The sequence below is a fragment of the Coffea arabica genome, chromosome 6e, assembly GCF_036785885.1.
Source record: "Coffea arabica cultivar ET-39 chromosome 6e, Coffea Arabica ET-39 HiFi, whole genome shotgun sequence".
Lineage (NCBI taxonomy): Eukaryota > Viridiplantae > Streptophyta > Magnoliopsida > Gentianales > Rubiaceae > Coffea > Coffea arabica.
In genome coordinates, this window is record NC_092321.1 from 51,678,971 (window position 1) to 51,705,370 (window position 26,400).

Here is a 26,400-nt window from a genome sequence, read left to right on the forward strand (position 1 = left end):
ATATTGTATTGACGTGCTTGTTCAAACCAAGACAATAGTTATGGGCTCAATATCATTGAGTAATGGATTAATAACATTTACTCGGAGAGACAAAACCAACAGCACCTTAGGCTGTTGGTGACAATAAAGATATTTTGGTGTCTTTATAGGGTGGGAAGTTAAGGTTGTGACCCTTTGTGAGGACTCGCAAAATTTACTTATTTAACCTCCTATTTCTAGCTTATTTAATTATTTATTTGGCCTTTTACTCCGAATATTATTTTCTAAGCTCTTGAGACCTAATTATATGGAAATATAATTTCATTATATTTTTAAAGTGATTTGTTTCAAAAATTAATTTCCGAAAGCTCGTTTAGTGAAAATAGTGAAAGCGTCTTTGGAAATTTTAACCGATTGAGAGTACAATAAGTTTGGAATATTGGAGATTTGTGTAATGGACCTAAATTAGGTATTTTAATGTTTAAATACTCAAGTGATAGTTTTTAGTACTGTCGTTATAAGAATTTCTCGGAAGTTTCGCGTTATCGCGCTTAAATTGGAGATATGCGTTTTCACACGCGCGATTTAAATTGAGGAACGTTAGACCCTTATTTTGGGACAATTGAGAGGGAATAATATTTATATGAATATAAGTGCATTAGAGGTTTAGTGCACTAGTGAAACAAATGTGAGAGGAATCGAGCACGAAACGCGCGCAAGTGCGCGCGGTAGTAGAGTTGACTTTTGCACAAATGGGCCACACACTTGAAGCTTCTCTTGGAAGCTAAAATCTGATCACTCTCTTCTCCCTCCACTCACCATTTCAGCCGGCCATCCCTCTCTCTCAAACCACCATTGCTCTCTCAATTTTTACTTCACAAAACCTCACCAAATCTTCACTCAAATCCTACCAAAATTTCACCACACTTAGCTTAACACTTGAGGAGTATTTTGAGCTGCAAAAGGAAGCTGAAAAGCCACGGTTTTCTGGAGCAAAGAGTGACCGAAATTCTGCTCTTGAACGTCCAACCAAGTGAGTGATGATCCAACCTTAGAAACTTGTCATTTGGAGGTTATCTTACCTAGTTAAGTTCATTTATGCCATTGGTTAGCTTGTTTATGGTGTAAAATGAAATGGGTGGGCTTTATGAACTCCCAACTTTGTCTTGGGGACTGATCTCATGCTTGATGATGGATCTAATGTTGGTTTAGTCCTCAAAATGGTAGATTAAAGTTGCATAACTAGAAGAAACTTCAAGGAGTGCATTGAGTAAAAAGTTTCGATTCTTCCCCTGCTTTGAACGTACCTATTTCTGCAGAATTTTGAGGATCTAATGGTTGGTATATGATGTTTATATGTTGTATAGATGGTGTATAAAATTTCATTGAAAAATATTGAGGTTTGGTTGGTCAAATGGATTAATTTCGTGAAGCTAGTAAATCTGGAAAACTGTTCCCGTAATGCTCAGACAGTTCTCTTGTTTGGTTCATAACTTTGTGCCCCGAAGTCGAAATTAAGTCCCGTCAGTGGCGTTTGAAACTAGACATTCCCAGATTTCCATTGGTACCAAATTAACATTCTGGTTCCACTTGAGTGAGTCACACCATTCGATTGAAAATCACTGTCCTGTTTCGTTTCTCCCCAGGAGACAGGACAGGATTTGTATCTTGATGCTCAAAAACGAGCTGTTTGTGAATGGAATTTGAAAATAGTTTCTCCTAAGAAATTCTAGCCTTATGAAAGAGCTTTCCAACGCCACCAACTATTCTCAATTCCGAGTTGAATTGAGTGATTTGAGATCAAAATACGAAACCTGCCCTGTTCTTGAAAACCCTAAATTCTGGGCAGATTTGATACTAAGTTTGGTGTGAACTTGTCAATTGAATTTCTTGGAGTTAAACACTTACCAAATGTACCATGAATGTTCCTTAGGCTTTGCCTACACAAATGAACCAAGTTTGAAGGATTTTCTGGGCCAAATGTTTGGAAATGAAGAACGAAAAGTTCAAGGTAGCTTTGCCTTAGGAATTTTTCGAAACTTTAGTTGGTTAGTTGACTACCTTCCCGAAGGTATTTTTCCATGAAATTTGGTAGAGGGATACCCTTTATATAGGAGTATTGTATTGCCAAAGTTTGTACCCATCCAAGTCCGTTTCGATACCTAACTAAAGTCCCAAAGTCAGAAACTCAAATTTGGAAATTTGTTCAACAGTTTCGAATTTTCCCCAACTTTGATCTACCGTATCTCGGTGATCGAAACTCCGATTCTTGATCCTCTTTTTCTGTTCTAAACCTTACTTGCAACTCTAATTGAGTTACAAATTTCAGAGGCTGGTTCGCAACGTGTGAATTTTTCTGAATTTCCAAAGTTAGCGAAAAACCAACCCCGACACAACCTTAAGTACTCTGAGACAATAACTTTGAGCCCATTTTTGACTATCTTTCATTTAGAATCATGGAAAAGTGTCTTCTAAGAACTTTTAGTACTTTCGAAGAGGTTTCCAATGGTACCAAGTTTCCAATTTTTGACATGTAGAATGTGAGATACGATTTTTCAAAATATCGTATCAAACCTGAAAATTTTCCGAATTCCAAGGGAAGGGAGTTTTCAAGTACTCCTTATTCCTTTGATATTACTTGAACATTTTATACTTGATTTCCAAAATGAAAACTCGATTGCTCATGTACTTTAAGAAACTCCTCTTGAACCTCGATTTACGAGTAATTGAGGTTCATTTTCATAAGATTTCCTTAGATTGCACTAGCATACCATCTTCCTCGATAATTAGAGATTTGTAGTGATATTGAGTGGTAGTTGATTATTGTTTGCTCAGACACCCGAGGGGATCTCCAAGAGGAATTCGGAGCGGATGCCTAAACACTTGTTGAGAATCACTCGCTTGTTTTGGATTAGGTGAGTGTTCCATATAGGAGTACGTAATTTGAATAAGTTATGATATGCTTATTCCATGATCATTAAGTGTTGAGTACTGCATATTAAGTATTTACCACACTCATGCATATTTAAATAAGATATACTTGCATTACTCGACATGAAATACGTGAATTGCATATTTACGTGACGTATTTAAATGATCAATTATGCTATGGTTCATAAGTCGGTTGGAATGAATCTCCTCGACTCTTAAGCAATAAATGTGGGAAACGGCCAATGGCGGCCTACTAAAATAATAAATGTCTACCAATTAACCGTAATTACTTACCGTTTACCACCCTACTTGACTACCAATTTACTTGATTACTTGAATACTTGTTTACTTGACTACCATGAATTTCGTATTCATATGAAATTATGGCATATTCCTTACGTGTTTAGATGTTAAGTGTTACCTATAATTGCTCTTATGAACTTGTCCACCATTTTTAAGGCGAGTGTGTACTTTATCTCACTCGACCTATTAAAATGATAAAATATTACCGTTCACCAATTTATTTGATTACTTGTGCATGTTGTAAGTTCTAAGCTGAACTGGGCCCTGCCCTTGATTACTGACCTACTCGAGTCAGGACTGGACTCGGTCGGGTAGGTTGGAATCCTGGGCCACCGTTTCGGTATACTCGAATATTACCACTGGAGGAATAAGGTAATGACCAGTCAAACCGAGGGGATCCGGAAGTCATAAGGTGCAGATGACCGACAAAGTTCCACTGGAACACCGTATCCTACAGTATATGTTTACCTTGTATCATGATAATTGTTTCATGCTAAAATGCCAACATGAAATCCTGAGCTATGCCTGTAATATGCTCCATACCTGTTACCTGTCCAATGTACTCATATCATGATACCTGTTTCATGTTAATGCTCCATACCTGTAATATGCTTAATTACTCGCACCTGTAATAAGCTCCAATTACTCGTGAACTATACATACCAATGTCTTGAACCATGATAACTGTCTCATGATGAATGTCTCAAATTACCCGTATAATGATTATCACTTCATGATAACATGCCATTGTGTAACCTTGAATCATGCATATGATATGCCCAATTTAATTGATTTATTTGAACTGTTAGAGTGTCTTGGAACCTCACTGGGCTGTGTAACTCATCCCACGTTGTGGTTTTCTTTTACAGGGTTCTAGAACAAGGGTGCTCGTATTTAAGCTTGAAAGCTACATAATTGTAAGTGTGAGATATTTTGGAGTACTTTAGTTATGTATTGAAGTTATTTGAAGTATTCCTAATCTTGAATTGTGGATTGTACCGAGTCCTGACGAGAGTTGGGTAGGCGTCCCGCGGATACCCTTTGGTTCGCCTTAGGGAGAAGTGGGGGCGTCACACCCTTGATTCTCATCACTTACCACTAATATATGGCTTCTCTAGATTAGAACGGGTGTGTGGTGTACTGTTCTAGTTCGATGATAGTTCAGTCCCCATCAATTCCCTCTAACTCAACTTGGAGGGACGGATTATTTACATATTTAAAATTGTGTGTGTGTATTAAAGTTTTTAAGGAGAAAATACAGTTTAATTTAAAATTGAGTGTGTGTATGTGTGTGTATTAAAGTTTTTAAGGAGAAAATACAATTTAATTTCATATAGGCTATTAACTTATTAACATAAGTTTTTGGACCTTGAAAATGATGGCCTATCTCTCCTTCCCCCGCCGTCCCTACCCCTTAACTCCTCCTCCTTTCGCACCTTCTATTGTGGGTTGTTGCATTGTTTGACCCAACGGCAAGGTTAGAAAATTTTTCTAGTGGAAGCACATAAAAGAATAAATCTTTTTGGAAAAGCTAGACTGGAACGCCAAAATAGTCTTTGTTTTTATTTTATCTAATAGAGGAATAAGTTGAAATCTAAGAAAAGCTAGACTGGAAAAGCTTTTGGTGTTCATCTGTTGAAGAAGAAAGAAGGCAAGGAGTTATTTATTTAAAGTTCGAATACTACCACTTTATTAATAATAGAATAAGTGTCAATTTGCAAGTTAAAAGATGAACTAATTTTCTAGATGCAGTCGGTGTATACAATATTATGGTTGAATGTATGTCAATTAATCAAAATTGAATTTTAAATTCAAAATTTGTATACGTGATATGCATCCAATCATGATAACATATATAGTATCAATGTATAGAAGATTAATCTTTAAAGATACATTGAAAATTGGAGGTTGTTGCTACCTTTTTATTTTATTTTACTCTTTGTCAAGTTATGAAAATATAGTCACGATATATAAGATTTATTTCACACTCCAATAGAGGGCACAATACGTAATTTTCATAAGAACATTTTTAAAACTTCTTTTTAGTGTAAGTGAGAAGTTTCAAATCTAGAACATCTTACTTACACTCCTTCCCTTCCGTGCTGCCCAATCCATCCCTCCCTATAAGAACTCTATTCAAGCTAGTGATGGCAAATCATGGTATATAAGATTTATGTTTAATTACAAAAACTCCCCATAAGCTATATCTATTTTTGCACTTTGTCTCTTATTTTTTTCTGACTTTATTCTCTAAACCGTTAGTTGACTCTAACATTGTGTAATGGTAATGTGAAAAAGACATTTATACCCTTAATAGTTAAATGCAGTAATTCTTCTAACTTATTTTACACTTTATCCCTAACATCATTTTTTTTAAGTGAGAGGTTTTGAATCCAAGATTTCCTATTTATAAGTCCTCCCACCTTACCACCCAATTTAACCCTCCTCCCCCAATTCTTTTTCCAATTTGTCTATTTGTCATTGAAATCGTTAGTCAATTCCAATATTTTATAACACCTAGGATAAATAATGTCTAAAAGATCCAATATCCCTAACATGGTAATGAAAAAAATAATATATTTATAGATATTGTCCTAGTTAAATTTCATCCCATAATTATATTTTTTTAGATTGAGAGATATATCATGCTAATTTCAAATTATAATGGGAAAAATTGTTATTAAAAATTATTATATGAAATTATTATAAAAATTCTAAAAATGATCCAACATTGTTAGTTTCTCTTTATGAATGTGCATATGGTTGTAACTTTCTTTTAACAGCTAGATATTTTCTTTATAGGGGTAATTTCATAAGCCTCCCTCCCCTGAGGTTTCTAATAATTTCACTTAGCACTCTTAAAATTTTAAGAATATCACTTACCTCCCCTATTTTCAAATTTTTGTAACATTCTCAACCCAATTCAAATTATATGATTAAAATACTCATTTTAGAAAAAAGAAATAATTTCTTTCCAATAATGCCCTTTCATTGCCTTAATTTTTTTAATTGTAAGTATAATAATCATATGTTAAAAATAAGGACAAAAAGCGTGAAGATGTTATTCTTTTAAAGAAACAACATATAATAATTGCAACCATAAACAATATGCTTTTTTAAAGTACAAACAAATAATAAAATTTGATTCAACATGTTTTCAAATTACAAAGTAATTTTTTTGTTCAAGGTTTGTCTATTTGGTACTCTAAGGTCACATAGTAAGAAATAAACCCGATATTATTGTTATTATTTTTTAGACAAAAATGTAGATTTCTTCTACAAAAGTTTTGCTATTTAGGAGGCTAGTTATAATTTAAAAACTTTAGTATTTGTCCAAACTTTAATTATCCATATGTTTATCACATGCCCTTAGATTATTAAATGAGGAAAATCTTTCTTTTTATGTAAAAAGTTTTGATTGAATTTAATAAATTTTATGAACTATTTAGAATCTTTAGTTTTTATTTATTTGAATCGATGAATTTAAAATTTAGAAAAAGAAAAAAAAATTAAATTACATTTAGAATTGATTTGAGATGTTTAGAAGATGAAAAAAGTTATTTTCCACATCTTCACAATATTTCAAATAGTTTTTACATACTTTGTTAATTATTTATGATTTGTCAACTTAAAATATTGACTTCATATTATAGATAAGATTTGTTAAAGTATTTCTCAACTCTAAACTTATAATTTTTTTTACTAAAAAATATATCCATCATGTTTTCAAAAATGAAAGGATTATAAATTTATTTGTCATTACAAATTTGGAATGAAATGAAAGGGTAACTTTGGAACGAAATAACTTTCTCTTTCCTAAACATAGTATTTTAATGATATAATTTGAACTTGATTGAGAATGTTACAAAATTCAAAAATAAGGGGAGTAAGTGATTTTTTAAAACTTTAAGGGTGCTAGGTGAAACTATCAAAAACCTTATGGGAGATTTCTGAAATTATCCCTTTGGGATTCTAAGTTTCAAGGGTGGTTTTTTAAATATTGCATGATTAGATGCTATTAAAAATTGGTTAGTTCGCTAAAATTTTTTGCAAATTTTTTTGTTGCATCATAACCATGTTTCTCAATCATCCTTTTATTTTTTTGAACCACTTTTTCATTTCACAAACATCAAATTGCAAAAAGTATTGCAATATTATTTTTTTTAAAATTCAAATAATCTTCAGTCCAAACAAACCCAATCTAGAGACCTTTAATAGTACTTTTATAGTTTTTTAACTAATAATTTTTGTTTTTCTCCATACCATGTAAAATAAGTGGGCTATTTCCTCTATCTGAAAACCTATAATTATAGAGATACGATTATTATGTTACGGATATTGATATTTTTAAGTATTATCTGTCTTGAGTGATTTTAGGGATAAATAGACAAATTAAGAGAAAAATTAGGGTTAATCACATTTTATCCCCTTAAAGAATACCCCATTTCTCAGTTTACTCCCTAACCTTTAATTTTGCTCACTTAACCCCCTTTAGGACAAAATTGCCCTTGCATTATTTTGACTTTTCATTTACCTTATTTTCCTTTCTTTTATTTCTTTTTCTCTTTCTTCTTTATTTAATTCTTTTTCTTTCCCACAAAAATCTTCACCTTAATGATTGAAATTAAAAAAGAGGAATTGCAGAGATCTATCTTCTCCTTAAATGATTAAAAAAATATTCAAATCACTTTCCTAAAATACAATTTTTTTAGCCTTTCAATTCTTTTAATTTTGGATTTTTCTCTTTCCTTTCTAGTTTCTCATTTTATTCTCAAGAAAATATCATAAGATGAAATTGTTTTCCTTTCTTTTATTTCTTTTTCTCTTTCTTCTCTCTTTCATCCTTCCCAATAGAAATTCTATTTCAATGAAAATTTTTGTTTTGAATTTGTAATTGCATATTTCTGGGTGAAGGTTTAAAAGGCATCAAAACTAATTTTGATTTTTTGTATGATGCCACGTGTCACAAATTTCAATTGATGATTATTAATCAGGTCACAATTTCAAGATATTTTCTTGGGAATAAAATGAGAAACTAGAAAGGAAAGAGGAAAACCCAAAATTAAAAGAATTGAAAGGCTAAAAAAATTGTATTTTAGGAAAGTGATTTGAATATTTTTTTAATCATTTAAGGAGAGGATAGATCTCTACAATTCCTCTTTTTTAATTTCAATCATTAAGGTGAAGATTTTTGTGGGAAAGAGGAAGAATTAAATAAAGAAGAAAGAGAAAAAGAAATAAAAGAAAGGAAAACAAGGTAAATGAAAAGTCAAAATAATGCAAGGGCAATTTTGTCCTAAAGGGGGTTAAGTGAGCAAAATTAAAGGTTAGGGGGTAAACTGAGAAATGGGGTATTTTTTAAGGGGATAAAATGTGATTAACCCTTAGAGTTGACTAATAATTTAGGGGATAAAGTGTGAAAAAAAATAACATTGGGGTGTAAAATGCAAAAACTGGTTAAAACTTAAGGAGAGTTTTTGACATGGTTTGGATTGAGTGAATGAGAGGGAAAGGAAAGAGGAGGAATCGGAGGGATTTAGTTTTTGTTGTTTGGTCTGCTTTTTGAAGAGGGAAAGGATAGAGAGGAAGAGGGAGCAAGAGGGTCTAGTTGTTTTGTTGAATTATGGTTTTCGCCCAAAATTGGATGGAAACTGAGGAAAATGAAACTAAATTTATTGAAATAATTTATTTTTTTAAAAGGATCAATTTTTTCCGATCTTTTCTAGTAAATTAACATTTGATCTTTTCCTTTACTTTCTTCTCATTTTTCAATCCAAACAAAAATTTAGTATTTTCTTTTTTTTTTCCTTCCATACTTAATTCAAAAAAGATGGATGGAAACCACTTTCTTCTACTCTTTTTTTCTTTCTTTTCCAGTGGTGTCCTTTCATTTCCTTTCCTTTTCTTTCCTTCAATCCAAAAGGTGCCTTTGTGATTAACCCTAAGATTTATTTCATACTCTAATGGAGGGCACAATATGTAACTTTTATGAGAACTCTACTCTGGCCAATAGGGACAATATGTAATTCTAATATGCAATTTTAAGAGAACTCGATTCAGGACACAATCCATCTACCACTAGGTTGACCCAACTTCTTCTTTTATGTACCAAAAGAAAAAAAAAATTAAATCATCCTCTCTATTGAAAAAGCATATAGTTAACTAGTCAAAGGAAACCATTGGATCTTGGTCGAATAGCTAGCAAGAGTCTCCTTAAAACTTTCCTGTATACTAGATCGGGGGTTCAGACCCCGCCTAATGCATCACAAGGAAGCACTACCCTATATACATCTCTTTGGACCCTCCTCCTCTATAATATAGGGGTAGTGTAGGAGTAGGATAGATTGTTACTGTTGCTCCATAAAAAAAAAGAATATAAATCACAGTGTCTCTTTAGAACTATTTTCTCCCCATTTTTCCTGGAACTCCGTATTTTCTCCTCATTCTTTTTACAACTCCTCCAGTCAAAAATCTTTTCTAACTTACCCATGGGAGAGAGACCGGACAAATCTAGTCTTTCCCTATGGAAGGGTACCCTCTCTCTATTTCTTTAGTTTTTCTTGTAGGAATAAATTCTCTCCTAAAGTTTCCTAGTCAGAGATTCTTCTCTCTTACAATCTCTTAATGAGAGTTTTTCTCTCCTAAATTGTTTTAATAAGAGTTTTATTCTCTCCTAGAGTTCTTTATGAGAGTTTTGTTTTAGTTTTATATTTTTCTATGATTTGAGATTTTGTAGATCTAATTTCTAAAATCTGCAAATTCTTTGTTTATTATTATCAAATCTAAACTTCTCTTTAGACTTGAACCAACTTTTAATCTAATCCAATTGTTAAAAGACATGCACAGATCTCTGAAGTTGCAATGATTCAACTAGGTGGAGGATGTGGAGACTATCTTTATTTGTATTAATTTTTCAAATATGTTATACGTATTGATTTTAGATCTATATTTATCTGTGTCTTGTTTGATTTGATGTATTTCTGCCATCAATGCAAATTTATTAAATGAAATGTCTTTTCTATAAAAAAAAAAATCCAAATATTTTTCTATAATTATTTACTCATTTTCGTTAGAGTTTTTTAAAAGGTAATCTAAACTTATCCTCCATGTACTTTACTATTATTGGAATCCATGATTCTTTTTTTTTTTTCTAATGGGTGTCTCTTATTAGTACTCCTAAATCATACTTAATGAATACACACACTCATATTTATTATAATCCTATAGTTAGGCCCCCATTTGTGCATTATGTTTACAAAAAAAATGCTTTTAAACATTAAATGTACTTTTGAAATATTAGGTAACTAATTTTTAGTAACTTAAGGAGCACAACTTTTGATAATTCAAAAGTACTTTTGTTAAAAGTACTTGTATCAAGAGTGTTTCTTTATAAGTTCCCACATTCCCAAATGGGGTTTTAAACGTTTTTTCAAAATAGTCTCACTTCCCGCAAATTTAACACCCAATGTCCCTCTTATCACACTTAGCATACTATGTGAATGCACACACTCACATTATTCTACCCTTGCATTTAGATATTTTTTCAATTTAATTTCAGTTTTACTAAAAAAGTTAACACCAAAGATCTCTTTTGACAAGTGTTAGCCGAACCCTTCTTGTTTTCATAGGATGACACATTTTTTGTCGTGAATTCTCAATTCACTACTTCCCTCATAATTCAACATTAGAAGAAAATAAAACTTAGAAAGGGTTGCCTCTAATTCCCATATTGATATATTATTCCAAGCGGTAGCACAAATTATAAAGACAAATCGTTATACATATCCAAGAAATTTTAACTTTTCCTTACATGTCTCAATTCAATAATTACAAATTAAAGTCACTCTTACAAGAAATTACTATGCATTTTCTAATGGAAATATCCATTCCATGTGCAAATGTACCCTCGGAAAATTTAGTACTTAAATCAAAATATAGCATTCACTTGTCGTTGTCTTGTGTCACAATCTAATTTGTGATTTACATTGTAATATCTTTGTAACTTTAAATGCTTAACTCGCAAAATAAGGATGAAGTAGCCAATTGGTTTTTCTTTTAAAGCCAATATATTTCGATTGATGAATTGATTTAACTTTTTCTTAACTCAATGTGCTTGATTTTCATTTTCTAATGATCTTTTCAAAGTTGCATACCTTAGGAGAAAGGCCATATTTACTATTTTTAATTTTTAAAGGTTTTCTCATGTTTTGGTGATACTAAGAAAAATTTTTAAATAACTGCTAGTTTGGTGGGAGGTGCCCAAGTGGGAGGTACACAAGTACAGAGCCTATTGTCATAAATAGATCAATGTACCCATAAGGACGGCGAAATTCTCGAAATATTGCTAATATACCAAAACATCACAAATTTGGTGTTGTGTGGGAATTTGTTCCCAAATTAGGGTCGTCGCAATTGAGAAATGAGGTGTACAACAAAATTAAATTTATTTTTGGTTTTTTTTCTTATATCAGAACAAAGCAAGTATTTGGTTAACAATTTTTTTTAAAAGTATTTTTAGTCACCGTAAACATAAGCAGTGACTGGAAGTGTCAGATATTGGATGTGGCGAAACCTTGACGACCGTTGATCAACTATCGATCAACAGTTGGTTTTTTAATTTGCAAGTGAATTTTTTTTGAATGTTTTCAATAGTTGGATGCAACATTTGGATTTGCTATATGTGGCAAAGTGGGATGACCGTTGATCAATAATGATTGTCCAATACTCTACCGACAAAATCTATTTTATTTAATATGATCAATTTTAGCCGTTGATTTTAAGCAGATCAACGGTTTGATACAAAACGATGTGAACCTATCATTACAAACGAAGAAATTTTCTGCTATAAATAGGTTGTTAAATTCATCCATTTCTCTCGCACCAACACCATTTCTCTCTATCGTCCATCCTCATTTGTGGATTGTCCATCCCATATCCTAAGAATTGTCCTGAATTCTTCTTCCCCATTTGTGGATTGTGGCCACCAATGTCTTTTGAAAGTAGTGTTTCCAACTCGCATGTGTCTTTTAAGCTGAAAACAATGGGTTTCAAAAGGATTGTCAACTGAGCAACCGTTGTCTTCCCTCTCAGCATAGGTGAAAGTCCAGAGTATGAAGTTGAACTTCCGTCGCATTTGGCAAAATAGGTAAAACTTAAAACTTTAATTGCAATGGATTTGATGTTTTAATGTTGTGCATAACTGACAGTTAAGTTGAAGTTGATTAATTAATAGTATTTAGTAATTTTTTTAGAGTTCAGGCCAGAAACCCGACACATTAAGAATGAGAGGTTGAAACTTGTACTCATATTGGAGATTTTGTATGAGTCTCTTCCAAATGATGCACCAAAAGAATTAGCCCATCAGCATATTTGGTGCTACATATTGATCTTATTTGGAGGACAATTTTTTACCGATACATGCGACAATGTTGTCAGTTGCCATTGGTTAGATTACATCTGAGATATAGAGGGTATAAACCAATACAATTGGAACAATGCCACACTTGCGTGTTTATACCCTGTTCCTGCAAAGCATCACATGTATCCATGAGCTACACTGCAGGCCCATATATACTTTTACAGGTGAGAATGCATAGCTTTGGATTTTGGAATGTCCTAATTGCACTGTAATACCTAAATAATATGACTTGGACAATTTATCCTTTCATAACAGTTATGGGCATGGGAGACGATGCCCACAATTCGCCCCATAATATTGGTTCCTGCTGTATAGGGAAATGAATTTTCTAGAGGGGGTCGATGGGCCGACAACCTTAAGACAAAATATGTGACATTGCATGTTGTGTCCTTCTTTTGCGATTAACTTATCAAGATGGATATTGATAAGGCATTCCATTAATAAATATTATTATTGTAGAGTCAATTTGATTTCCTTCCGTGACTAACTCCACTTCCTGATTGGCATAGTTTATATGAGAGCTTTATTCTGATGACCTTATTGCACATCTTTCCATCTATTGCTTTGCCAATCGACATATTTAGCGGTCAGTTATTCTGCTGATATATTAGGAGGTTGTTGAATTTCACTTTTCACAACGAGTACTATGGTAGTATGGGATGCATCAACCCATACCCCACGATGTTGACACTGACTTAAAATTATGTTCTTTATGCTAGTCAGGTCGTGTCGGGAAGGATTCAGCCAGTACCATAGTTGTTGGATTGAATACTGAGAGCATTGTGTTGGTGCATATGTTCGAGGGCATCGTCGCGATCTGCTCAGGTCTATGGAGGAGTACATGACATGGTACTATAATCGTACAGTCCGCTTCGTTACACCTATTTCGTAGCAACCCTGATGTGACGGACATTGAGAAAATATGGGATAGTTCGATGACTTGGTACATTATTACATATTTTTTATTTTCTTCTAGCTATATGGTATATATGAATTAAATTACTATAATATACAAATTTTTCTTTCAATAGGTTGATACCGTATCTCGAATTAACTCGATCTGCAATAGGTAATTCGATCCACCTAATCCTACTCAGTGTACACATCCCGGTCTTACATTGATATGAAATGAGGCTTTTGGAACATTACAATACTTGAATCAGGGAATGCGGATGCCCGTTGGATCCATTGACTATTAGGAGGTTGGTACATTTACCTCTTATACTACCCTTTCGAGATGCCTGTCGAACATCTATCTAGACAGGTTAGGAACCAGGGAGGTAAGTGTCGTAGGAGGGACATCTCATTACAGGATGATGATGTGCCTGTTATACAGGCTACTCAGACTTCAATAAATGCCTCAATCAACTTTACCGTTGTCACTCAAATTTTTCATCATGGAGTTTTCTTTACATCTCCGTGTTCTAGCCCTCATAGGTTATTTTCTTGTGACAACTACTCCTATACCTGCATTCGACTATACAGTAGGTGTTAGATCATCTTCTGTTCTGTTACGCTACATATGTCATTTGGGATTAATAATGAGTTTGATGATGACTTTGCTTGTATTTACAACTTCTTAGGATTCTCATCAGACTTTTCACCTATTTTTCAGATAGACGCAGACACTGTTCCCCGTGAAACTCCTTCCACTACATCTACAGATTATTTCTATCCCAGATGCAATCAGACTCCCATGGTAGACTCCATTGATGATGAGGACAAACAAATGCCTAAGGGAGTGCAAGCACTATTTAGAAGGTTCGAACGGCTACAACTACAGCAAGATCTACCGCACTAGAGAATGTGTTGGAAATACGATTGCTCTGCCACTCCATGCGATAAGAGCAAGAAGCTCATTGATGGGTGATTTAGATTTCAAGATATGTTTTGTTATCAAACCTCGTGCTTTAAACTATGATAATACTTTTTATTTAGTTATATTAGACATTTCGGGTTAGATGCTACATTATTTATTGTACCTTAAATTATTTGTAAAATGAAAAAAATTCAAAATAGGATATGACTTCGGCATATTTCAATTTAAATTAATTATTATATTTTAAAATGGAACCTAAATCTCACTTGTAGCCATTTATCGATGATTGATCACCAGTTATGATGGAAAAATATAGTAGATTTTTAACATAACTTTTGTTTTAAAGCATAGCATGTTCCCAAATAAATTAGGGTTTAGCATTTAGGGTTGATAAATTAGGGTTTAGGGTTTAGGGATTACTAATAACAAACATTAAAAATTTTATTTTAAATTTTAAAAAGGATTCAGCGTTCAAAAAAAATTTTTTCCTTCGTCGCATGCTATATGACATGAGGTGAATCTCTTTTTCCAAAAAAAAAAAAAAGAAATTCCGTTTGGTCCTTTTTATGGCGACCAAAACACTGGAAAATAAATGAATATTTAAGTTTAGCACAAATCCAAAAGCAACACCACTTTTGAGACATTTTTTGAAATCAGTAATATCTCAAGAAATTCGCCCATGAGGACATACGATTTTGCTGAGACCATGGGTCTATTTGATAACTTTACCTGATACTAAAAATAATTCATTAACAGAAATACCTTATCACTTAATATATTAATCATTGCCTAATTTGTATACAAAATTTTAGGTGAAAATTTTTCACTAAATCTTTTGAATTGACTATACATATTATACCTCACGCACACGCATAACACAGTCTCATACTAATCTCGCACACAATACACATTTATTTTCTTTATATTCGACACATACACAAACACACATGCATGCACACCCGCTCTTACACACAAATACTCATATTTAAACACCATCTTTAAATCATTTCATTATTTTCTCTCTCTCACCCACACGTGCACATTTCTCTTTTTCTCCAAATACACAAATAGAGACAATTTTTTTAAAAAAAATAAAAGCACAACATTTGTGTGATATTTCAGCCCATTATTATAATTCAGTTAATTATCAAACACATATTACTTAAACAGTTCATCAACTTAATTCTTTTAGCACTTAATTTTCAGAATTCAAAATTCATATTTCAAACATTAGTTTTATCAAACAAATCTTTTATATTCAAGATTTCAAACCAAATTACCAAGAATCTTTCAAAGTGAAGAACCTAGTGCCATTTTCCCATAATTTTCTGCAATGGAGCAGTTAAACATTGCCCCATGGCCTATTTAAGATGATTATAAACTGCCCTAAATGAAGCAATTTGAAATCATCAGTTCCCCTCCGGGAGAAAATTGATTATATTCGCCCTCCTCTCTAATCAATGAAAAACATATCAAAAGATGATTTCTTACAAAAAATTAGGTGGCAGAAGGAGGGCAACACGCAGTAGGACAAAAGAGAACCCTTGATTTTAAGACAACAAAATCCTTGGATTTGAGCTATTTTCCTTTCTAAAGCAATTACATGGTTTAAAACCGAAAGTAGGAAAAGAAGAGGAAAAATGAAAGGGATCTTCACTTTCAAGATTGATATGCCTTAGAATCGTTCTGTACACAAGTATATATACAATACAATTCCAGAACCTAATACATGAGGAAAAAACTGTGATAGAATTACTTGTCCGAGCCATCATATCAATAAGGTTCCTCAAATGTTAAACTCAAAATTGCTTTTACCACTTTCCATCAAAATGTGGTTACGAGACCTATGCCCAGCTCCTCTGCAAGCTCATCCCATACTGGAAGAAGCGTCAAGACTACTAGGAAAATTGCTACTGACAGAATCGCTCTTCTCCAATTTCCAACCTCTGTGACATCATTCAAGCATGGTTTCTCTGGAGTTCTCTGCAAATGCCAGAGTTGCTCATTAGACTGAAGTTTATGCACATGGTCCTTCATTCTTGAAATGAATTTCAGCTTACAACAGACTGCTTATTAATATACTTTTTCCAGGCTTCACATACCTGACAGATCAGCACATATAACCCCCAAGGAAGTGATAAAGGACCACCAAGCTGAAAGTAGATTCAGAAACAGGTATCAAGAAAATATAGTCATTCTACAGAGCCACTGAAAAGGAGAAAGTTAAGGCTCTATCTGAATATGGCTGTTCCAGAACAACCCTTAAAAGAACAAGAAGAACAAGTGAACAAGTGAAGCTGTTCCACCATTAATGTGCAGCAGACACTATGAGGTGGGCTACACAGTGAACACTGAAGAGCTGAGTTTTCAATACTCTGCGCATATTCCCAGGAATGTTTGCAAATGCAAACAGGGCTTAAGAGCTTTCTGGAAAGAAGAAAGCGGAGGAAGAGAAAGAATGATAGAAAATTAGAGCATCTAACCCCTTAGTAAGCACAATGGAAATAAGAGAACTTCATATTACATTTTGTTGATTTCTTCTAATGTAAATGTATCAAAAGGTACTTAAGATTCATGCAGTTCTAAAAACTAATTTTGCTCTTTCTAGCAGGAAAGTATTAACTTGGCAATTTTAGATTCAAGACAATACCAAGTTCATTTCCAAGAAGTATAGGATGATATTTGAAGGTATACAATGAAATAAAAGCTAAAGAAGTGATATAGAATCCTTTTGTGAAAGAATAATACTGTATTAATAATGCTCACCAGATCCACAGTCATTATGTGGGGCTCTTTTTTTTTTTGCCTCCATCAAGATGCTTGTGGAATGAAGTTTTGACAGCCCAGTGGGCTTATGCACTAAACAGATATCTTCACATGACAATTTGAAACAAAGAGGAAAGGAAAGGCCAAGCAGGAACATAAAGGTCACAAAATTTTCTCAATAATTGTCTGAAATTTTGATGAAACATAATGAACCAGTGGAAACTTGGTTTTTCATCTATTCATAAACAAAGCGCCATGAGCACTTAATCAGATTCTAAAGTATATTGATCAAATATGGAAATTAAAGAGATGACATACCACTCCGAGTCCCAGCAAAGTGTATGTGGCTAAACCAAAAGCAACCAGTGAGTTTTTCCCAAAAGCACCCTGTCAGACACAAAGCCAAAGGTCAATCACATTCAACCATTTTTTATCTAAATGCACATAACACCAGTAGGTATAAAAGATTGATTGACCAACACAACAAAATTGTTAAACTCTCAATAGCTCCTGTTATAATGTCTAGTTGATCAGGGAAATCTAGGAGGTACAAGGATAATGGATATATGTTTACACCATCGTGTTCCACTTTCCACTGCAGGAAATTAAAAGTTGCAGAGATGTGAAACCCATTTGATTTCTAAGAAGCAGGCAAGTGGACCTTCTTGAATGTTATTGAAGGACAATGGTCCAAACTTCGTTGAATCAGCTCAGCATCCAGCTAGCCAATGAAACTTAACATTAAATCTAACGTGCAACCAACTTTGAGAATGCATGAATCTATCTTAATTCACTCTGTCCATTTTGTTAGTCATGATTTCTACGTTTGTATCTTCAATGTTATGTTTCATAATTTAGAAAGACCAATATCCTTATATGCCTTTCATACAATTCCAAGAAAAAGAGCATTATTGTCATGTTCTAACATTATAATCTCAGCAAACTAATTCAAAATCTAAAACCCCAATAGCAACAAACAGTATCTGACTTCAGATTGAGAGGGAAAATCATGTTGCTAACAAATATCAACTGTCATAAAGTGGGTGCAAAGTTGACCACAACAAATAAAAGGAGAAAAAAGGTGAACCATTTTTCAATTTTATCAACTCCTAGTGAAGATCAGGGCCTCAAGTCTATCCAGAGAACATGAAGACGCAATAGAGCACAAATCACGTAATATAGTAGCCTTAGCAGCCGAAGCTCTAACGCATTATATAATCTTTTCTTAAAGGTTAAGCTGCCGTGGAAGCATAATCAGTTCCCATACTTGAGCTAGATGACCTAAAACACATCTTTTTTCAAGAAACAGCATCTTTGATGTCAGAAATACAAGAATTCCACCAATGCTCTATAAACATTGACTAAAAAGCCCGCAAAGATGGAATACCTAGTGAAAAATTGCAATACTAAGGTTTTCTACAGAGATAAGAATCCAGTAGCTTCAGGCAGAGTGAAACAAAACCTGTGCTTCAAATACACTTTGCTTTCTGTCTCCTACTGTTTTGGACATTTCAACTGTCAAGGTTTGGTTTAAGATTAACCATCCTGAGCCTTTAAAAATTTATGATATTTAACTCACTCATTGTGGTTTAAGAGAATATTAGTTTCAGGATAAATTGTAATTGACATAACAATTTACATTAAGATTTAGGAGGTAATCACTGAAAAATTTTGTCGAGATCTTCAGAGAAAAGAAGAAAACTAGCATTGGCTAAAGTTGCATGTCAACTCTGTTTATGTGAAGACTTTCAATGAAAACAACTGAAAATTTTACTTGACAACCAAAAGTGCAGTTAGGTAGCATAATTATCAGGTCATCCTTGGACAATTTGAAAATCCCAGGTAAGATTCTTTACAGTGATCTCAGAATCAGATTTCATACAGCATGAAAATGTAAATTTCAAAGTATTTCTCCACCACTGAAAATAACATTTCGCCTTTAGCTAATGTATCACAGCTGATGTTGATCGAAACATAATCAAAGAAAAGGGAAAATGGACCTTATAGACTTATTCTACCACCAAAAGAAAAATGAAGTTGGAAAATAAAAGAAAAGAGAAAAGTGAGAACCTGCACAGCTCTTCCACCATCAAGACATCCAACTGGCAACATGTTAAAAGCTGATGTAGTTAATCCACACCTGCAAAACCCCTTGACAGTAAGTCATGCATGGAAGCAACATAGTAAGGCACAAGGACCCATAACAGTACATTACCAGCCAGCAATCACAAGAGGATGGATTGAAACTGTTGCTGCATGCATTGCTCTGCAAAAGAGTAGGTAGAAAGTGTTAACTCATACATTTAGATGACTTGGTCAAAGGCTGACGTATGAGGCACTGTCTCCCAGAATATCAACAAGCATGGCAAAACCAAGAATCTCTAGAAGAGCAGAGATCTCAGTCAAACGAACAACAGATGCTATTTCCTTGAGAATTACTGTTAATGTTCTCCTATTAAAAGAGAAAATTGTCTCAAGTACTGAACAGGCAAAATAATACAATCAAGTGAATCTGCAACATGTAAGCCAAAAGGTAATGTGACCTCTAGAAGTGGAACTTTTCTGATCATGCGACCAGAATTTCTTTTTCTCTTTTCTTTTGGGGCAGAAAGGAGGGGTTTGGGGTGAAGAATAATTAACACTGCTGATGAGTCATCTACCTGAAAAGAGATCTTATTAGGATAATCGAGCGAGAAAGAAAACTAGCAACTTACCCATAACCAAGAGTGGCCCTACTGATCAGCCCAAGAAGCAAAGAACCTTGAAAAAGCATACTAGGAACCTGCACCAAGTCACTTGCAACAGCTGAATTTGATGAAAGTAGAAGACCAACAACAAACATAGAAAAGGACAACACAGCACCACTAAATGGGCCTGCCAGAGAAATGTCAACTTTTGCCTTCTGATCAGGGAGAATGGATTTGAACTGCATCAGCCAAAAAAAGAAAAGGAATATTATAATAAAACAAAATGAATAATTTGCTGGCTGCAATGTCATCACAATTAGATAATCAACCAATCACTTTTCTTCAACATGAAGGGTACACTGATGATTAAGGTTTTACAGCCAGAAATAATTCACTATCATCTGCTTAGGATCAATTTAAACCAGTCCATTACTTAGGAGAGGACACCATCTTTTTCCAGTTGCAACAAGAAAAATAAACAAATATCTGTAGCAAATTGGTCATGAGCAATATAGATACTGATAAGTGAAATGAAAAACAGAGCCATTCAGAATAGCCAAAATAACATGTTGAAATTATACTCGACATCCAGGAAATAACTGCAGTCAATTTCTTATTCAAGAATCAAGTTTACACAAGAAACACATTAGAAGACAATTCTAATCAAGTTTATTCTTCTCTTGGAGGTAGACATTATGTACTCTAGGACACAAGCCAAGTACAACTAAAGATTGAATAAGGGCCTCCTTTCTGTTCAATAGACTTGGTTCATAAAAGATTTTTAAGTTATTGTAGTACACAAATGGACATGTTTGCTAAGAAGGAAAACAGCTGTAAGGAATGGCCATTTAGTTTCCGATCCCCACGTTTTTAATTTGTTAAGTGAACTGATAATCATTCAATTCCTGTGAAAGGTCCAAAATCATTGCCCATGAATTCGGGGAGTTTGAAAACTCCTGAAAAAGAATAAAATACAAAAACAAGAGAACACAAAGGACAGTGAGATATATATTTGGCCAATTTCTTCCACAGTCTCGCCCACACTCAAATGGCTCTCTCTCTCTCTCTCCCCCGCCCCTCCCTCCCCCCTTCTCTCTCTCACACACACTTCTAAGTGGCTTTAGGTGGAGGTAGATAGAGGAACATGGTGGCGGCTCAACTGTGGATTCGATTTTTTTTTCCCAAGCTTGATTGCCGTATAAGGGTTACTTTTGATGGAAATTGACTGGGGATTTCGTCTTCCAGTACAGAGAGGAAAGTTATGGTATGATACTTTTGCAGTTTGGTCTTGATTGTATTTCAGAGTGATGGAGCTGCCACGATTGGTGGAGAGTTTTGCAATTGGTTCAACTTTTGTTGATTGTAATACAAAAGACGATAAGTGCAACAGTTAGAACATTTATAGTTAGCTTGTTGAAAAAGGTCATCAGCCAGCAGCGGCCATAGGCAGGTCACTAATGATGGCGGCAGCAGCAACAACGGCAATTCTAAGGTTAGCTGGCTAAAACTAGAACTGAAGGAAGTAGAAGAAAAAGAAAAATTTTCAGCAGAACTGTGAGATGAATCCTAAAATTTTTCACAGCCAGAAGCTGCCTTGTCTATCTATTTTGTAACATTGTTCTTCATTTATTTATTTTTTTTTTATTTTACAAACTCAGGACACTATCTGGTAGATCCAAAGCAAGTACATAGATAATAAATCCATAGAAGATAAAACTGTGGTTTGTTCAGAATCCTCGAACCTTGAAGCAGAAAAAATTATATGAAATCTCGGAGAGTTACATTAAAAAGTTCATCTTCACAACTAATTATGTTCCAAAGTGTAGAAATGGATGGCTAGATATGCTTGCCTGAGTGATTGCCCCAAAGCTCCCCAAAGTAATGTTTGGGATGAAGTACGGAATGCTTAGTTTCACTTTCTTAGGAAAGGCAGCAAGAAAATGTCCAACTTCCTGCAGGAATAAACTCCTTCAAGTTGAAATTAGTTCAAACAGAAAAGAATGAAAAAAGGGGCAGCAAAATAAGGAACCGGATGAAAATTTTAGCATATAAAGTATTTTCTACACCAGCACTTATATGAATTTCCCCAATAAGTGACAAACGCCATGTCCATTCAGTAAACATGTAAAAGCTGCATGTCAGTGGTCATGTATTGGAGGCAGGGGAGTTTGCAAGAGGAAACTAACTGGTCAGAGCAAAAACAAAAATGCTTACGTGAAACAGCTGAACTCCCAGTACACCATATGCTAGGGGCAAAGCAGAATCTACAAATGGCAATAAAAGCTGCATATCTGGTGGTTCAACGGCATTTGGATCCGTGAAATACTTGGCTATCTCTGGAGGAAGCCGATTTATCTGCTTTTAAAGATCAGCATTAGCTTGACTAGAACTATAAATGAATCTTTTGCCAGATGCAACTACCAGAAATGTGAATATTAATAAACAAAACAAATATCCATGAGGTAATGTTACTAAGCCAGGACAATGAGTTATTAACCATACCTGAGATGCAATTCCTAATTCCACAGAGGAACCGATGGTAAGGAGAAACAACAGAAGAGCAATTACATACTGCCAGAGAGTTGTTGGGCCTGGTTCTGAAACCTCTTTCCGCAGCATACTAAAGCTAACTCGGGGGCCACCACGTGGATCTGGTCCTTCTGAATTAGGTTCCTCCACCATAAACAGGTTGTACTTATCACCCATTACCTCAGATAGTTGATTTTGAAGTTTGGCAAAAACTTCTTCCCTTTTGCACCTTAGATTTCCAAGGAAGAGAATGCCCTCTCCAAGGTCACCAAATGGCTCTTCTTTTGTCACCCAGAAGGTTGAATAACCAAACAACTTTTCCTTAATTATCTTTACATCCATTGGATCAACTCTCTCTGGCCCTAGGAGTTCCATCAATTTAAAAGAGTCTACTTGGAAGTTATTATAACCTGATCCAACTGGAGAAATAGTTGGTTGCTGCAGAATAAAATTTGAAACTAAGATATTAGCATTGTAAATCACATTGCTTTGTTAGTTATGTAAGGTAAGATCTAGCAGATTTAATCTAATCAGGTTGTATACAAGAACATTACCATCTCCATTCTCTCTCTGTCTCTCCCACACATACAAATGCATGTGCAAGTGCAATAAGTCATGTCACTATAAATCAAATAATTTCTCTTCAATATTTTGTTTCCTGTACCAAAATATCCTGTGTTACTTGTACAGAAGCAGCATAATATCATGCCCATAGTAGCAAATAGGTTAGAACCTGTCACTCTCATGTTTAATTTCTCCTGTACTTGCCATGTCAAACTCAGATTACCAAAATGAAGTACTGTTTCTTGTTAAGATTACTTAGTTGCAGAGTCACTTAATGTGTAAAGTCCAACTTGACTTCATCCTAGGTGGTAGCAAATTCATGCAAGTGAATTTCAACTGAAGTTCATGGTACCAAAATAGATTAGGTAAGTAAATGTGGAGTTTGGCTTTGTTAGAGGAATTAAGCTTCACTGATAAAGAGATTAGATCCAATAAACATTCCGACAAGGTTTCAATAATTTTGCATCATCGGTATTTGAACAGGATGCTGTTCATCAGGCTTGGAAACAAGTTCAAAAGGAGTCTTGAGCTTTGTTGTTTCCTGAAATTGATTTTATTATTTGTCAGATGCTTAATCAACTAATTGAGAAGTCAAATGTCTAAATCTTTCTCACACTACAAAACTGAAACTCCAATAGTCATCAAGTAATACATTTTCAGGAACAAGCTTAAGTGAAGCAAACTGTCAACTCCAAGTTTACAACAAGTTACTAATCTAGAATATTACAAGCTTAAGTGAAGTACATTGCATGTACTGTCAACTCTCTTCTGAGCTCATTATTTGAATACGAACCCACATTTTAAGCTCATATACTATTAAGCAAAGCCAACTGTTAACAGCTAGAAGCTAGCTGGAGTTTGGAATAAAGGCAAGCAGTAAAATGTAAAAAACAAAAGAAGGTAATAAATCTTTACCAAAAATTCAACTCCAGACAGACATTATTCAGCTTTCAGAGATTGAATGCACAGCCATTTCTAAGAAGTGATTTCTTATTTTAACCAGAATGCAAATCCTGAGTTCTGAATTACTTTATCTCCTTCCTTTTGACTGTTAAAATTATTTTCATCCTGAGATTCAAGAAACTGTGTATCATTGAGATTTTTTTCCAACTAGAGGAGAATAGAACATGACAAGAGGCTTCAAGGAAGAAAGAGTAACCTGAGAGATATTATAAAATCTATTTAAGCTGCAATGTGAGCATTTCTAGATTTACTGCAAATTTCCATCCTCAATTCAGTGAAAAAAATTAAAGCTACAATATATGTTGCTTTGATTGTTGAAGTTCTTTATTCTTTCTGGGCAGCAGTATTTTGCTAATTTGTTGAAATCCACTAAAAAAGCTCCAGAATTATGTAAGCAGATTATTTCCTGAAGATCAAGGCTCTATTCTAGTAGTTTAGCGTTTATGTAAGTTACAATAGGTTTAGTAGGCAGTTTTGCACCTTTTTCTTCCCATTTCTCAAGGCTCTCTTCAACTTTATGAAAATGTTGCCTTCTGAACTTTACGTCTTACATTCAACAGCTATTGGGGTCTTAAATCTACCAAAATCTAAGTTGGACACTCTTGACTTCCCCTCCTACTTCTGTCACTGGATAGCCTATAGGTAATGTTAACGCAAAAAAAAAAAAAAAAAAAACTATTTTTCGGGAATTCTGCTGCTTATTTGGGGGAGAGTTTTCTTCATGCTTGTTTGTAGGGATATCCAATTGGCAGAGATGCAGGCTTAGTTTTTATTAAGCGTTTTAAAGCTCATACCACCGCACAAAGTCAAAAATATTAAGTTCAATACAGGTCATGCAGTATATTGTCCTCAATCAGAATATAGGACATTCTGTTACACCTGTCAAACATTTTTCTTTTATTCTAGTCCACAATCCATTCCCCGCTTTAGTTTCATTCATAAAGGAAACTAAAGTTTCCACTTGAATATTTTCTATTTCGTCTGTTCAATTATTAAAGTGGTATCATTAGCTGGGAACCTTGACATTCCTCAAGTAATATAAACCAACAATGCTAAAGAGTTTCTGCTCTATAACAGGGGGCTTATCTAGAAAACTGATGGAAAATTTCCAAAGGGGTGCAGTTGTACCCCTAATCCATAAAAAGGCATAACTTTAGACTATTTATTATGGAGATTTCTGTTATGAACTGCAGTCGAGTGGACTGCATCTCACATCAAAGGTGCAAATGGGCACCACCTCTGTTATGAGACGTGGTCCACTTAACCGCAATCCATAACGAAATGTCTCTTTATTACGAAGGATATTTGTAGAAGCTTCATTACAATATGTACACTATGTCGTGTTCGCTTATCAGCACATTTTGTACATTTTGAGTGTACGCGTATCGGTGCATTTTGAGTCCATCTTAGTGCCGAATTCAGCATTTGCCCAATAGCACCCATCTAACTTCCACCCCACCATACCACCAGAGTTCCAAGAATGGGTACTATTCAGCATTGTGGTGAATAAGGCACTTCAAGAATTTCTCTTATACACAAGTCCGTACAAATGCCTTCAAAAAATTGAGCCCTCTTTAATTAAAACCCCAAGCTAGCCCACTCTTTACATTAATTTTTCCAAAAACTAAATTCAATTCATATTGCAGCCTACCCTTTTCACTAACTTTCCCTTAAACTAAATTCAATTCAAATTGCACAAATGAGTCAGAACCATTTCTCCTTTTTTTTTATTTTAAAAAAAAAAAGCACTTGCAATAAGACAAGAAAAGCTAGTAAGTTTACCCTGGAAGAAACAGAGCCCGGAAAATCTTCAGAATCAAGATCTTCACCACCACCACTTCTTCTCTCTTCAGTGTCCTCTTTTGCAGCCGTTGCCAAACTAGAACTCTCCTTATCTTCTCCCTCTCCACTGCCGCTATTATCATCATTGTTACTATAACATGCCCTTATCATCATCAACTTCCCAAAATGCCTACTTGAAATTCGCCGCCTTTTTCTGATAATTTCTCGGCACAACACATCACAGCTTCCAGCACTACCGTTCACCAATGAAATTCGGTTCCTGTAGGCATACTCCATCAAGGGATTCTTCAAAGGGCACCTGAAAATGATGGTGCTGAAGCTAGAGCTATAGCCAGCTAGAGTTCCCATCTCTATTTTGCACAAATTCCGGGGCGTTTCTGTGTGAAATGGAGCGGTCTAAGAACAGGTCGAAAGAATGGAGCCAGGAGGCATAGTTTGGGCTGTTAATATCCGGTCTGTGCTTCGTCAGATTCATGGGAGACAACAAAAGATAGAGATATAAATAACTTCCGTATTTTCAATTTTAGAAAAATTTGCAAATTTAGTCCCTAAAGTGTTTTACCATTCTCCAAAAATAGTCCCAAGTTTTTTCACAGTTGCATTCAAGTCAATCCATACTAATTGAAAGTACAAATAGA

General features: G+C 34.4%; 1 protein-coding gene and 1 long non-coding RNA gene across 4 annotated transcripts; one reads left to right on the plus strand and one right to left on the minus strand.

Moving 5' to 3' along the window:
- The first annotated feature begins 817 nt into the window (after positions 1 to 817).
- Positions 818 to 14,655, plus strand: LOC140009187 (uncharacterized). Of its 3 annotated transcripts, none has more exons than XR_011816538.1 (5): positions 818 to 1,012; positions 2,815 to 2,894; positions 4,083 to 4,130; positions 13,351 to 13,833; positions 14,247 to 14,655. It is a non-coding gene; the product is annotated as an uncharacterized lncRNA (long non-coding RNA). The 3 variants fall into 3 exon arrangements; XR_011816539.1 differs by having other exon boundaries at positions 13,351 to 13,480; XR_011816540.1 differs by having other exon boundaries at positions 13,355 to 13,833.
- Positions 14,656 to 16,087: 1,432 nt separating this feature from the next.
- LOC113693906 (probable zinc metalloprotease EGY1, chloroplastic) lies at positions 16,088 to 26,234 on the minus strand. The gene is made up of 10 exons (XM_027212679.2): positions 25,742 to 26,234; positions 22,406 to 22,870; positions 22,118 to 22,258; positions 21,754 to 21,855; positions 19,931 to 20,142; positions 19,432 to 19,482; positions 19,287 to 19,356; positions 17,535 to 17,603; positions 16,553 to 16,603; positions 16,088 to 16,433 (listed from the first exon to the last, which is right to left on the minus strand). The coding sequence occupies exons 1-10, from the start codon at positions 26,108 to 26,110 to the stop codon at positions 16,275 to 16,277; spliced, it is 1,689 nt and encodes a 562-aa protein (XP_027068480.2). The 5' UTR covers positions 26,111 to 26,234; the 3' UTR covers positions 16,088 to 16,274.
- Positions 26,235 to 26,400: the final 166 nt, after the last annotated feature.

Bases quoted from the DNA above. Each gene is read 5' to 3' on its own strand.
- LOC113693906 (XM_027212679.2), bottom strand. From the start codon at position 26,110: ATGGGAACTCTAGCTGGCTATAGCTCTAGCTTCAGCACCATCATTTTC. The intron at 22,259-22,405 runs GTATGGTTAATA...CTTTAAAAGCAG, and splicing joins AATTAGGAATTGCATCTCAG to ATAAATCGGCTTCCTCCAGA. The intron at 21,856-22,117 runs GTAAGCATTTTT...TTATTCCTGCAG, and splicing joins TGGGAGTTCAGCTGTTTCAC to GAAGTTGGACATTTTCTTGC.